General features: G+C 45.7%; 1 protein-coding gene across 3 annotated transcripts in view; it reads right to left on the minus strand.

Annotated features, from left to right (window-relative positions):
• Positions 1-13,113, minus strand: part of LOC138643212 (cytochrome P450 2B19-like) — a 332,244-nt gene that overhangs the window by 279,560 nt on the left and 39,571 nt on the right. For all 3 annotated transcript variants that reach the window (XM_069732061.1, XM_069732059.1, XM_069732060.1), the window contains exon 2: positions 3,624-3,805. In XM_069732061.1, the coding sequence (XP_069588162.1) occupies positions 3,624-3,800 (177 nt within the window). In that variant the 5' untranslated portion in view covers positions 3,801-3,805. The remainder of the gene's footprint in view (positions 1-3,623; positions 3,806-13,113) is intronic.

Below are 13,113 nucleotides of genomic sequence, written 5' to 3' on the forward strand. Positions count from 1 at the left end.
TAACTTACCTGTGGCACCTAACAGGTGTTGGCAATAACTAAATCACACTTACAGCCAGTTGACATGGATTAAAGTTGACTCAACCGCTGTCCTGTGTCCTTGTGTGAACCCCATTGAGCATGGAGAAAAGAAAGAAGACCAAAGAACTGTCTGAGGACTTGAGAAACCAAATTGTGAGGAAGCATGAGCAATCTCAAGGCTACAAGTCCATCTCCAAAGACCTGAATGTTCCTGTGTCTACCGTGCGCAGTGTCATCAAGAAGTGTAAAGCCCATGGCACTGTGGCTAACCTCCCTAGATGTGGACGGAAAAGGAAAATTGACAAGAGATTTCATCGCAAGATTGTGCGGATGTTGGATAAAGAACCTCGACTAACATCCAAACAAGTTCAAGCTGCCCTGCAGTCCGAGGGTACAACAGTGTCAACCCGTACTGTCCGTCGGCGTCTGAATGAAAAGGGACTGTATGGTAGGAGACCCAGGAAGACCCCACTTCTTACCCCGAGACATAAAAAAGCCAGGCTGGAGTTTGCCAAAACTTACCTGGAAAAGCCTAAAACGTTTTGGAAGTATGTTAGTAACATAGTAACATAGTTAGTAAGGCCGAAAAAAGACATTTGTCCATCCAGTTCAGCCTATATTCCATCATAATAAATCCCCAGATCTACGTCCTTCTACAGAACCTAATAATTGTATGATACAATATTGTTCTGCTCCAGGAAGACATCCAGGCCTCTCTTGAACCCCTCGACTGAGTTCGCCATCACCACCTCCTCAGGCAAGCAATTCCAGATTCTCACTGCCCTAACAGTAAAGAATCCTCTTCTATGTTGGTGGAAAAACCTTCTCTCCTCCAGACGCAAAGAATGCCCCCTTGTGCCCGTCACCTTCCTTGGTATAAACAGATCCTCAGCGAGATATTTGTATGGTCCCCTTATATACTTATACATGGTTATTAGATCGCCCCTCAGTCGTCTTTTTTCTAGACTAAATAATCCTAATTTCGCTAATCTATCTAGGTATTGTAGTTCTCCCATCCCCTTTATTAATTTTGTTGCCCTCCTTTGTACTCTCTCTAGTTCCATTATATCCTTCCTGAGCACCGGTGCCCAGAACTGGACACAGTACTCCATGTGCGGTCTAACTAGGGATTTGTACAGAGGCAGTATAATGCTCTCATCATGTGTATCCAGACCTCTTTTAATGCACTCCATGATCCTGTTTGCCTTGGCAGCTGCTGTCTGGCACTGGCTGCTCCAGGTAAGTTTATCATTAACTAGGATCCCCAAGTCCTTCTCCCTGTCAGATTTACCCAGTGGTTTCCCATTCAGTGTGTAATGGTGATATTGATTCCTTCTTCCCATGTGTATAACCTTACATTTATCATTGTTAAACCTCATCTGCCACCTTTCAGCCCAAGTTTCCAACTTATCCAGATCCATCTGTAGCAGAATACTATCTTCTCTTGTATTAACTGCTTTACATAGTTTTGTATCATCTGCAAATATCGATATTTTACTGTGTAAACCTTCTACCAGATCATTAATGAATATGTTGAAGAGAACAGGTCCCAATACTGACCCCTGCGGTCCCCACTGGTCACAGCGACCCAGTTAGAGACTATACCATTTATAACCACCCTCTGCTTTCTATCACTAAGCCAGTTACTAACCCATTTACACACATTTTCCCCCAGACCAAGCATTCTCATTTTGTGTACCAACCTCTTGTGCGGCACGGTATCAAACGCTTTGGAAAAATCGAGATATACCACGTCCAATGACTCACCGTGGTCCAGCCTATAGCTTACCTCTTCATAAAAACTGATTAGATTGGTTTGACAGGAGCGATTTCTCATAAACCCATGCTGATATGGAGTTAAACAGTTATTCTCATTGAGATAATCCAGAATAACATCCCTCAGAAACCCTTCAAATATTTTACCAACAATAGAGGTTAGACTTACTGGCCTATAATTTCCAGGTTCACTTTTAGAGCCCTTTTTGAATATTGGCACCACATTTGCTATGCGCCAGTCCTGCGGAACAGACCCTGTCGCTATAGAGTCCCTAAAAATAAGAAATAATGGTTTATCTATTACATTACTTAGTTCTCTTAGTACTCGTGGGTGTATGCCATCCGGACCCGGAGATTTATCTATTTTAATAGTTTCGCACCTCTTCTTGGGTTAGATTGGTGACCCTTAATATAGGGTTTTCATTGTTTCTTGGGATTTCACCTAGCATTTCATTTTCCACCGTGAATACCGTGGAGAAGAAGGTGTTTAATATGTTAGCTTTTTCCTCGTCATCTACAACCATTCTTTCCTCACTATTTTTTAAGGGGCCTACATTTTCAGTTTTTATTCTTTTACTATTGATATAGTTGAAGAACAGTTTGGGATTAGTTTTACTCTCCTTAGCAATGTGCTTCTCTGTTTCCTTTTTGGCAGCTTTAATTAGTTTTTTAGATAAAGTATTTTTCTCCCTATAGTTTTTTAGAGCTTCAATGGTGCCATCCTGCTTTAGTAGTGCAAATGCTTTCTTTTTACTGTTAATTGCCCGTCTTACTTCTTTGTTTAGCCACATTGTTTTTTTTTGGGTGTTCTCTGGTCAGATGAGACAAAAGTAGAGCTTTTTGGGCAAAGGCATCAACATAGAGTTTACAGGAGAAAAAAGAGGCATTCAAAGAAAAGAACATGGTCCCTACAGTCAAACATGGCGGAGGTTCCCTAATGTTTTGTTGTTGCTTTGCTGCCTCTGGCACTGGACTGCTTGACCGTGTGCATGGCGTTATGAAGTCTGAAGACTACCAACCAATTTTGCAGCATAATGTAGGGCCCAGTGTGAGAAAGCTGGGTCTCCCTCAGAGGTCATGGGTCTTCCAGCAGGACAATGACTCAAAACACACTTCAAAAAGCACGAGAAAATGGTTTGAGAGAAAGCACTGGAGACTTCTAAGGTGGCCAGCAATGAGTCCAGACCTGAATCCCATAGAACACCTGTGGAGAGATCTAACAATGGCAGTTTGGAGAAGGCAGCCTTCAAATATCAGGGACCTGGAGCAGTTTGCCAAAGAAGAATGGTCTAAAATTCCAGCAGAGCATCGTAAGAAACTCATTGATGGTTACCGGAAGCGGCTGGTCGCAGTTATTTTGGCTAAAGGTTGTGCAACCAAGTATTAGGCTGAGGGTGCCAATACTTTTGTTTGGCCCATTTTTGGAGTTTTGTGTGAAATGATCAATGTTTTGCTTTTTGCTTCATTCTCTTTTGTGTTTTTTCATTTAAGACAAATTAAGTGAAGATAATAATACCAAAGAATTTGTGTTTGCAATCATTTTCAGGAAGAAACTGAGTATTATCTGACAGAATTGCAGGGGTGTCAATACTTTTGGCCATCACTGTATATATATAGGACAAACTCTGAATATAACACAGATCCAAGCCGATGCAGACAGGAAATCTGGAGCGGAGCTCAGGTTGTCTACAGCTCACACCGAGCAGCCTGAAAATGATGATTCCTGCATATGGACCAATCTCTACCACCATGATGAACAGAAAAAAGGACACTCGATATCTGCATTACGAAGCACGCACTGCACTGAGTCTCTTTTTGAACACTCACCTCTGGGAAATCTATGAAGGGTGCTTTTAAATCAATGTATTTGGGGTTACCCAGTAGAGGAATTGGGGTAGGTCCAGGAGGCAGTGACCGGTATCTTTGCTGTTTGGACCAGAGAAAGAAAATGTAGATGGTGAGGAGAAGGACAAGAGAAAGAGCGAGGATGGTGGACAGCTCCATGGCTCCTGTGAATAGAAACAGAGGATATTATTACAGTGTTTCACATATTTTCAAAAGTTGTCAGGTTCAGTTATGAAACGAGCCATTTCTTAATGATTTTGACTTCCTGAATTCAAATACATAAGTCTACAGAAATAACAAACTCTACTGTAGTGCCACCCCAATTTATACAGATAACGACATGGTGTTAAAGCGTATCCTGTATGTAACTAGCGTGAGACACTATGTGAAAAGTTGCGTGAGCTGTAAGGTGTGGTATCTCCACAGGCGAGACCACCCCAGTGTACGGACGTCCTCAAATAGACACTCTGCAGTGTGTCAGGCTGTGCCGGTACTGGAGCACATGTAGCTATCCTGAGCTAATTAACCCGATCTGTATAATTTGATATTGTCTGACCCTGATTAACATCTGATACACAAGTGGGACATGTGTCCCAGACGTGCGTTTTACCAGAATACTGCCATTTTTGTAGGGCATGGTTGGCCACATGCTCTAGCTATTTATACTACTATAGTGCAGACACCCAATTGACATAGCCCAGTGCAGCCAGCCTCGAACTCCTGGACTCAAGCGATCCACCAGACTAAGCCTCCCTAGATGCTGGGATTACAGGCGCTCGCCACCGCACCCGCATAGTGAGACTACGCCTTTGAGTAGCCAGTGTATAACAGCGTGACACAGACTTTAGCCAGGTGCTGTGGCTTGCGCTAGGAATCCCATCAACTATGGAGGCTCAGTCTGGTGGATCGCTTGAGTCCAGGCTGCACTGGGCTATGTCAAATGGGTGTCTGCACTAAGTTAAGCAATTAATATGGTGGCTGTTGAGAGGAGAGCTCAAAGCTTACCAGGATATGAAAGAGGGGTGAACCGGCCCAGGACGGAAAGGGAGCACGGTGAAACCCACAAGCTGATCAGTATTTATGCTACTAGTCAAGACTGACGAGCGGACTGACACATTTTGCATGATATATTAAAGCTAGAATCTTATAAATAGAGAGATGGAATATAGAATTAAAGCAAAATCGTCCTTCTATCCATTCAGCCATAAGCATTGTATTGGGTTACTTAATATTTCGATATTAATTTGTACTTTCAGGAATGGAAAGTCATTAGTTATGAGCGAGCAGTAAAATGCTCTGGTGCTCGTTACTCAAGTTAAACAAATCGTAATGCTCTGGTGCTCGACCTGAGTAACAAGTATAGTGGAAGACAATGGGAAACTCAAGCATTTTTCTGCCCCATGAATCAGAACAAAGCAACAGGCTTCGAATTTATAAGGCAATAATCCCTGACTAGGGTTGAGCGAAACGGATAGCAAAAATTCAAAAATCGCCGACTTTTGGCAAAGTCAGGTTTCATGAAACCCAACCCGATCCTAGTGTGGGATCGGCCATGAGGTCGCCAATCTGCGTGCAAAAGTCGCGTTTCATATGACGCTTTCAGCACCATTTTTCAGCCAATGAAGGAGGACGCAGAGTGTGGGCAGCGTGATGACATAGGTCTCATTCCCCACCATCTTAGAGAAGGGCATTGCAGTGATTGGCTTGCTTTCTGCGGCGTCACAGGGGCTAAAAGGGGCGTGCACGCCGACCGCCATTTTACTTCTGCCGATCGTAGCATAGGGAGAGGTTGCTGCAGCTTCGTCAGAAGCAGGGATAGCGTTAGGGAGGGAAGATTAACCCCCAAACCGCTTGTGCTGTAGCGATTTCCACTGTCCAACACCACCTTTTTTTGCAGGGACAGTGGAGGCAACATTTCTGTGCATCAGCTCTGTAGCTTATAAGGCTCCCCGATAGCTGCATTGCTGTTTGTATGCCGCTGTGCAAACCAACTGCTTTTTTAAAAGCAAAAATCCTGTTGCTCCTTTCTGCACAGTTATCTTGTTTCTTTGTCCACACTTTTGTGTGCAGCAGTCCTTTTTATTGCTGCCATACTTGTCCTGAGATCACTGTAGGGAGATTGAAATTGTACTACAGTCCTTGAATTTTTTCATATATCTTCCAGCCACTTTCTGCCACTTAGATTGCGTTGTTATATACACTGGGCCTGAGTTTTGGTTCAGTCCCCCCCAAAAAAAAGGGAGATTTAAATTCTCACAAAGTGGATGCCCCGTCCCGAACGCTATAGCACCTTACACGGTGACACAGAGGAAGGTGCACATGACATTGAGGAGGAGGTGATAGATGACTCAGTTGTTGACCCAGATTGGCAGGACATTGGGGGAAGAGGGTGCCGCTGGCAGTAGCTCAGAAGCGGAGGAGGATGATCCACAGCAGCCATCTACATCGCAACAGCTGTCATCTGGCAGGCCCGCATCAGGCTAAAAACGTTTGTCAAAAACAAAAACAGTTTTAGGACAGCGTGGCCATCCCGTGAAAGTAGCACAGCGTGCAATGCCTGAAAAGGTATTCCATAGTAGGAAGAGTGCAGTGTGGGAATTTTTCAACCAAGATCCGAATGATCAGTGCAAAGTTATCTTTAAGAAATGCTCAAAGACCTTTAGCAGAGGGAAAATCTTCAAAATTTAAATACAATGTGCATGCTTAGACATTTAACCAGCATGCACTTGCAAGCCTGGACTAACTACCAAACGTCCCGTACCGTTGGTGCACCTGCTCAGAATGAAGGTAGTCAGCAATGCTACATTGCTTCCCTCACAGTAAGGCCACCGGTTGGGACATTACCAGCAGCAAATGTGGAGGTATCGTCGCAAGGCCAAAGCAGTCAGGGAATCACAAGGTTCTTGGTAGGAAACACTGTAGGTAGGCCAACATCAAGAATACCATCACCAACCCTCTCTCAATCCACCATGTCCACCACCACCACCACAGTTAGTTCTACCATATGCAGCTCTCCAGTCCAACTCACCCTACAAGAGACTTTCGATAGGAAAAGAAAGTACTCATCCTGTCATCCGCGTACACAGGGTTTGAACGCCCACATTGCTAGACTAATCTTGTTAGAGATGATGCCCTACCGGTTGGTTGAAAGCGAAGCTTTCAAAGACCTGATGGCCTGTGCAGTACCACGCTATGACCTACCCAGTCGGCACTTCTTTGCGAAAAAAGCCATCCCAGGCCTCCACCAGCATGTCAAAGACCACATTGTCCATGCACTGAGGCAATCAGTCAGTGGAAAGGTGCACCTCACAACAGATGCATGGACCAGTAGGCATGGCCAGGGACGTTACGTGTCCATCACGGCACACTGGGATAATGTGGTGGATGCAGGGTCCACAGGGGACAGCCATAGTGGGACAGTTCTGCCTAGCCCACAGTCTAGGAAACAGTTGGCTGTAGGCGTCGGCCACCCTCCTCCTACTCCTCCAGAAGCGAAAGCTCGTCCACAGAGCGCAGTCGCATGACCACTCCATCCACAGCTGCCAGTGTTGCACACGAGGTGTCCCATTATCGAACAGCTAGTGGTAAGCGTCAGCAGGCTGTGTTATAAATGAAGTCTTTGGGCGACAACAGACACACTGCGTAAGTACTGGCCGAGTACTTGCAGCAACAAGCTCAGTCATGGCTGGGCAGTGTACATCTTGAGGCAGGCAAGGTAGTCAGTGATAACGGAAGGAATTTTATGGCTGCCATAGCCCTTTCAGAGCTGAAACACATACTGTACCTTGCCTGGTACACACCTTGAACCTGGTGGTGCAGTGCTTCCTAAAAAATTATCTGGAGTTACCAGCCCTGCTCCTGAAGGTGCGAAGACTTTGCTCGCACATCCGCCGGTCGCCCGTACACTCCAGCCGTAGGCTGAACCATCAGCGATCGCTGAATCTTCCCCAGCACCGCCTAATAATTGACGTTGCAACAAGGTGGAACTCCACACTGCACATGGTTCAGAGGCTGTGCGAACAGAGGCATGCTGTAATTAATTTGTGGGAGGATACACATACTCGGGCAGGCACTTGGATGGCAGACATGGAGTTGTCTGGTGTGCAGTGATCGAAGCTACAAGACCTCTGTCAAGTCCTTCAATGTTTTGAGGAATGCACACGGCTGGTAAGTGCAGGCGATGCCATCATAAGCATAAGCATCCCACTAATGCGTCTGCTGATGCAAAGTTTGACGCACATTAAGGAGCAGGCGTCTGCAGCCGAGGAGGAGGGATGGCTTGATGACAGTCAGCCATTGTCTGGTCAGGGAACTCTCCTGGACAAGGTGGCGGATGAAGAGGAGGAGGAGGATGATGGGGATGAATATTTATGGGAGGAGGATGCTTTTCAGGGGGCAATAGACACTGGTGGCGTTGCAAGGTCAGGTACAGGGTTTTTGCGGGACACAAGTGATGTTGATTTGCAAGAAAGTGCTCCTCAACCCAGCACAAGTAGTGAAATGACACCTGGAACATTGGCCCACATGGCTGAGTATGCCTTGCGTATCCTAAAAAGGGACCCCTGCATTATCAAAATGATGAGTGATGACGATTACTGGTTGGCCTGCCTCCTGGATCCACGATATAAAGGAAAATTACAAAATATCATGCCACATGAGAACCTTGAGCAAATATTGGCTACCAAACAATCAAGTCTTGTAGACCATTTGGTTCAGGCATTCCCAGCACACAGCGGCGGTGATGGTTCTCACACGAGCTGTAGGGGGCAACATGGCAGAGGTGTTAGAGGTGCACAAAGCCGAAGTGGCGTTGGACAGAGGGGTTTTATGACCAGGTTGTGGAGTGATTTCGCAATGACCGCTGACACGACAGGTACTGCTGCATCGATTCAAAGTGACAGGAGATAACATTTCACCAGTATGGTTACAAACTATTTTTCCTCCCTTATTGATGTTCTACCTCACAGGTCATTCCCCTTTGATTACTGGGCATCAAAAATAGACACCTGGCCTGAATTGGCAGAATATGCATTACAGGAGCTTGCTTGCCCAGCAGCTAGTGTGCTATCAGAAAGAGTCTTCAGTGCTGCAGGTTCAATACTGACCGAAAAAAGGACTCGTCTGGCTATCCAAAATGTTGATGATCTAACCTTCATTAAAATGAACCAATCATGGATTTCGAATTATTTTGCCCCACCTTCCCCTGCTGACACGTAGCTTGCCTGAAAAATGTCTTGCTTTTGGCCTCCTCTTACTGACTTCTCCAATTCCTCCATTTGCAGCTGCTGAATGTCCACCATAGGCCATTTTTATACCTCTCTAAATGGGCTGACTCCCCCCACAGGGCCGTGGTCACCACCTGGCGCAAGCACCCGTGCAAGTGCCATTTGCCTGGACAGGTGGGTGGGCCCACTCTTGGGCGATGGCACTGGCACAGGGTCCCTCATAGTACAATGAAGTGTCTCTGACGGTGGGGGTGCACAACCAACGTCAGACACACCATCGTAATATGAGGGGCCCTGTGCCAGTACCGCCGCCCATGAGAGTGTTCCCCCCCCCCAGCTCAAACAGTGCTCTACCACTTGCAATACTTACCTCTCCCTGCTCCATCACTGTGTAGTCTGTGCTGTTAAATCCTTCAATGGCACTGCCAATACAAATTTGTTGAAATGATAGATGATAGTTAAAATATACAGGGGCCCTGGCCTCCATTTAGACCAGTTAATACTTTGCGCCTACTATCACTGTCTGCTACTCAGCAGAGGAGCCCACCCCTGTACCTAGCTATGCCACCTGTTTATTCATGAACAATTTTTTGGCAGACATTTAGCCCACTTTATTATTTGGGCCTTTTAACTTAGTCTGCCACGCATTACAGTTTTCCTCCACTGAATAAAACAATGCCGCCTGTTTAGTCATGTTACCAATTTTGAACTGCATTTAGCCCACTTTATTATTTGGGCCCATATTTGTTTCCTCCTCATCCTGCCCATTGCCCAGCCAGTGATAGATGAGTCTTCTGGTACACTGACCCAGAACGCTACATTCCCCTTGCACTCTACACAGCCAGAATCTGACCCTGCTGAAAGTCAGGTTGCTCTTCCCGCATACCATACCACCTTACATGGGGACAAAGAGGAAGGTGCAGATGAAACTGCAGGTTCCTTCATCAGGTGGGGAGAGCATACTCGTTGGCGACGTCACTGGCACAGGGCCCCTCATAGTACGCAAAAGTGTCTCTGCCAGTGGAAGGCGCCACCCGCCGTCAAACACACCGCCGTACTATAAGGGGAACAGGAACAGGAACACATGGGCTACTTGCACAGTGAACAGTGGTTTTTAAATACATCAGATAGGGATTGCATACATTAGTTAGGACTGCTCTGATAAGGGTATACCGTGAAGATTGGTAGAGCAGCTTAGTATACATTTTTTGCAAAAAACGTATCAACCAAATACCCTGTTTTTTACATCTTTTACTAGCACTTGCGGATTACTGCAACATTTTTTCAAACTGAGTGTTTTTGGTTTTACTATTCTCTTTTGTGTCTTCGGGTTTCTTGGTGGTGTGTGAACATGATCATACAGACTTGTTCACTGTGCAAGTAGCCCATGTGTTCCTGTTTCCATAATTGTTCTCTTGTGTCTACAAGACTGGGGAGTTCCACCACTCCTCTTGGGCTATCTGCACAAAAGCTGTTCTACCCTGTATGCACACATGGATTTTTTCCTCTCTGAACCCTGTTCACACAGGTTATATACAGATGATCAGGTTTTTAAATACATCAGATAGGGATTGCATACATTAGTTAGGACTGCTCTGATAAGGGTATACCGTGAAGATTGGTAGAGCAGCTTAGTATACATTTTTTGCAAAAAACGTATCAACCAAATACCCTGTTTTTTACATCTTTTACTAGCACTTGCGGATTACTGCAACATTTTTTCAAACTGAGTGTTTTTGGTTTTACTATTCTCTTTTGTGTCTTCGTACTATAAGGGGCCCTGTGCCAGTGCCAACGAGTGGGTCCCCCTGCTTGCTCATGATCACAGCACTTGCAAAGTTGAAATACTTACCTCTCCCTGCTCCACCGCCGTGACGTATTCCGCGTTTCCTGGGCCCACGAAAATCTTGAGCCAGCCCTACCCCCACAACTTTAGCCAAATGACCCCCAGTTTGCAATGCCTAACTATTATTATTAATTAAATTAAGATTGACAAGCTTAAGTAATAAGAATTGATGTTTTTGGCATTAAAATGAGCACTGTAGGAGTTTTCCTGTCCTCCACTCACTGCCGACTTTGATTCCCCATTGACTTGCATTGGGTTTCATGTTTCAGTTGGCCCCCGACTTTTTGAAATAATCGGCCGATTTCACCCGACCCGACTTTTGACAAAGTCGGGTTTCGCGGAACCTGACTCAATCCGACAAAATTAAAAGTTGCTTAAGTCTATCCCTGACTAGATGTCTGTAATGCACTATCCCTACTGCCACACCTCACTGTAGATGAAGTGCAGATAAGTGCAGTATTATTATTACAGAATCTAATCTATTTGAATTAGCCCTGAAAAAAGTGATTAGTTTAATGTAGTAGCATCAAGGAATGTCATTTTATCAACCCTGCTGGGGAAAATAGCAGAGTGTTTCGCATCTTCTCAGCCTGATATGCAGGAGACAGAATCTTCTGTACTTACTGTACAAACTCTCCTGTCCCGGGTGTGAAATCCTGTATGCAGTGTGAAAACTCCCTATGTGACAATTGCCTGACATGCATAATGTGGCTAGTATTCAACTACTGCTCTCTGCTGTTCACAAAGCCTTGCCAACATATGTTATGTTGATTTACAACGTGCTGTGACATCGCACACAAGTTGGTGAGTTGGAAGTTGCAATCACTGTTGCAGTACTGCTAGGGTGGCGGCAGCTATAGCTGACTTGCAGAAATAGGCACAAATGCGACATACTTTCTTAAGTAGCTCAGGCAGAATGGGAGGTTTTGAGGAACCGCTGTACCAGTAAGTTGAGTATGCGAAGCTTCAGGGCTGCCACGAGGTTACTGCCATTGTCAGACACGACCATGACTGATTATAGGTTATGGGGCAATAGCCACAGATCAGTTTGGTCTGTTAGACCTTTCAACAACTCTGTGGCAGTGTGCAGTTTGTCACCTAAACAGATTAGCTTCAGCAGAGCTTGTTGCAGCTTGGCCGAGGCAGTTCTGCATTGCTTCCAGCTTGCAACTGATGTTGACAATTCTGAGATGAAGGGTGAGGAGGAAGAGGTGCAGGAACTGCTGTAGAAGATCTGTTCAACCCTGATTGAACAACAATCATCAGTGTCGGTAGCACGTGTTCCATCCCAGGGTCCAAATGGATTCTGGCTTCCACAATGTTCACCCAATGTGCAGTCACGGAAATGTAGCATGTCTGGCACTAAGCACTTGTCCATATGTACGTGGTTAAGTGGATCTTCCCAGTAATAGCGTTCGTCAGGGCATGGCTGATGTTATGGGACATTTGCTTATGTAAGGCAGGGACCTAGAGAAATAGTGGCGGCTGGGGGCCGAGTACTAAGGGACGGCCACCGCCATGAGGTTGTGGAAAGCTTCTGTTTTCACAAGCTTAAAGCGCAACATTTCCTGGATAAGCATGCTGTCCCTGCTGATGCTGGCATGGCAGATGTTGCAAATGGCCTTTTTTGGTTGGCTTGTCTTTAAAAAGTGTAAAACTCAGAAATACCTAACCCTTTGCTTGTGTTTTAACCGTGTTTGTACTCTGGGGAGCAGTTGCCTGCCTTGTGTCTCTGTTCACCCCACTACCTCTTCCTGCCTGAAGTGATGCTGTAGATCCATCCTGCTGTTTGCTGCTGTCCTCTCCCTGCTGTTACCTTCCCAGGTTGGATCAGTGACTTCATCATCCACTATATCATCTTCCACTGCTGTACCTTGGTCATCGTCACCCACCTCTTTCAACAAAAATTGCATTTTTCCATATTAGGCCATATTGACAGAAAAATAAAAAAGTTATGGCTCTGGGAAGAAGAGGAGCGAAAAACAGAAATGCAAAAAAATGATTAAGGGCTGAGGTTTGAAGAGGGTTAAATTTAAAAGCACCCAATGTTAGGTGTTGAGTTCCCGCCGCCACACAGGGGGAATCTTGAACCATGTCTGCTGCAGTCTCCCATTCTCCTCCAGCCGCTGTGGAGCCGGCTCAGCGGAGACGTCGGTCCCAGCGTCTGGCTCAGGCTGTTACTAGATGACTGGTTACTACTGCCCTTCCAGGCTCTGTCATTGTAGCCAGCAATGTTCAGCAGCGAGCAGGTCTTTCTGGGACTAAGTCCCGCTTTTCCCATACTGAGCATGCCCACGGGACGACCTCCCATTGGAGGTCTGGGGTCACATGCTCAAGTCCTGCAGCAGCTCCTATTGGACCACCAGTAAGGTCCTTGTATGCTACAGCTATAAAAGGTTTG

The sequence above is a fragment of the Ranitomeya imitator genome, chromosome 6, assembly GCF_032444005.1.
Source record: "Ranitomeya imitator isolate aRanImi1 chromosome 6, aRanImi1.pri, whole genome shotgun sequence".
In the NCBI taxonomy this organism is placed as follows: Eukaryota; Metazoa; Chordata; class Amphibia; order Anura; family Dendrobatidae; genus Ranitomeya; species Ranitomeya imitator.